General features: G+C 58.9%; 2 protein-coding genes across 2 annotated transcripts; both read left to right on the top strand.

Moving 5' to 3' along the window:
- Positions 1-21: 21 nt before the first annotated feature.
- LOC145948748 (uncharacterized) lies at positions 22-564 on the top strand. The gene has a single exon (XM_083058339.1). The coding sequence runs from the start codon at positions 22-24 to the stop codon at positions 562-564; it is 543 nt and encodes a 180-aa protein (XP_082914465.1).
- A 49-nt stretch (positions 565-613) lies between these two features.
- On the top strand, positions 614-1,402 carry LOC145948749 (uncharacterized). The gene has a single exon (XM_083058341.1). It carries the CDS (start codon positions 614-616, stop codon positions 1,400-1,402), a length of 789 nt encoding a protein of 262 aa, XP_082914467.1.
- The last annotated feature ends 355 nt before the right edge of the window (positions 1,403-1,757 follow it).

The raw sequence follows: 1,757 nt of genomic DNA on the forward strand, positions 1-1,757 counted from the left end.
GTCCCTGTAAAGAGGTCGGAGATGCGTATCTCCGGCCTGGACGACTCTGCGACAGCAGAAGGCGTCTTGGCCTCATTGGCTGGGGCAGGAGGCTGTCTCGAGGGGGATATCAGGATCGGGAAAATATCCAGGTCCCCCCGGGACGGCCTGAGTTCTTGCTGGGCGCAAGTCCCGTCTATAGCGGCCAGTAAGATAGCGAAGGCTAGCCCACTGATGGTTGGTTGGACCACAGTGAAAGTGGAAGTACTGGAGGCCCGCCCGCTACAGTGCTTCAGGTGCATGGGCGCGGGTCATACTCGCGCCACATGTAAGGCTGAGACAGACCGCAGCGGTCTTTGTTACCGCTGCGGTAAAGATGGGCACAAGGCGGGTGGATGCACAGAGCGGCCTTGCTGCCCGTATTGTAAAGATCACGGGCGCAAGGCCGACCACAGGTACGGGGGGAGGGCCTGTGCCTATGCGAAAATAAAAAGGGGAGGGAACGGAAGCAAGCAGGAGCAGCCGAAGAAAAAAGAAGAAGGGGGGTTAAGGGAAAGCAAGTATCCGAGAAGCCAGCTCAAGTAACTGCTGATGTTGGGGAGGCTGGCCTGGAGGAGGTGAGCAAGGTGTAATTATGCCTCGTGACAATGCTCATCTCCTCCAGGTTAATATTAACCACTCGGCCAGGGCACAAGACCTGCTCATGCAACACCTGGCTGAGTGGGGCATCGACCTGGCGGTAGTGGCGGAGCCGTACCAGATCCCACAGCAGGGAAACTGGCTGGGGGACACTTTGGGCTCCGTTGCCATTGTTGGAAAAGGAGAAAGGGAAGCCCTACCATTATCCCTAATGGGGAAAGGGGAGGGCTTTGTGTCCGGAAGATGGGGGGAAACCGTCGTGGTAGGGGTGTACTACTCTCCCAATAGGGATCTCACCCAGTTCGAGGAGTACCTGGGTAGGTTGGCGGACGAAATAAGCCGCCACCTCCCGGGCCGAGTCTTGGTCATGGGGGACCTAAACGCCAAATCGGACGCGTGGGGTTCCCCCGTGACCAATGCAAGGGGTGAGATCCTGGAAGAGTGGGGGGCACAACTCGACCTTCTGGTCATCAACAGAGGGTCGGAGTTTACCTGCGTGCGGGACAACGGGGGATCCATCGTAGATGTCACATGGGGATCCCCTCAAGCCGCACGTATGGTAAGTGGCTGGCGTGTGATGGTGGGGTCGGAGACCCTATCGGATCATAGAAATATAAGGATGGAGGTCTCTGACCCCTCCTTAGGACGCCGGCCACGCCCCCGAGAGGAAAGACGCGGTGCACCTCTGCCACCCCAATGGGCGCTCAAGCGCCTTGATGAGGACGCCTTAATGGCGGCCGCCACAGCCAAGGCGTGGGAAGAACCTCCCGCGCCTGGCGCCTGACGCCTGACGCAAACGAGGAGGCGGCCTGGTTCCGATCGGCAATGACGGAGATTTGCGATTCCGCCATGCCGAGGAGCCAGGCCAATCATAAGAAGAGGGGAGTGTACTGGTGGTCTCAGGAAGTATCGCGACTACGCGCGACGTGTATCCGTTCGAGACACCGGTACACCCACTGTCGACGCAGGCGTCACACTGCTGACGAGGCGGCCGAATTGTTGGAGGTATATAAAGAGGCGAAGAGATCCCTCCAACGAGCCATTAAGGAGGCCAAGGCCCGGGCCTGGGACGAGCTCCTGGAAACCCTCAATAAGGATCCGTGGGGGCGTCCATACCGGATTGTAAGGAAGAAGCTGCA

Source organism: Prenolepis imparis, unplaced genomic scaffold (genome assembly GCF_030444845.1).
Source record: "Prenolepis imparis isolate NDT839.2.m4 unplaced genomic scaffold, iyPreImpa1.0 SCAF_650, whole genome shotgun sequence".
Classification (NCBI taxonomy): Eukaryota; Metazoa; Arthropoda; class Insecta; order Hymenoptera; family Formicidae; genus Prenolepis; species Prenolepis imparis.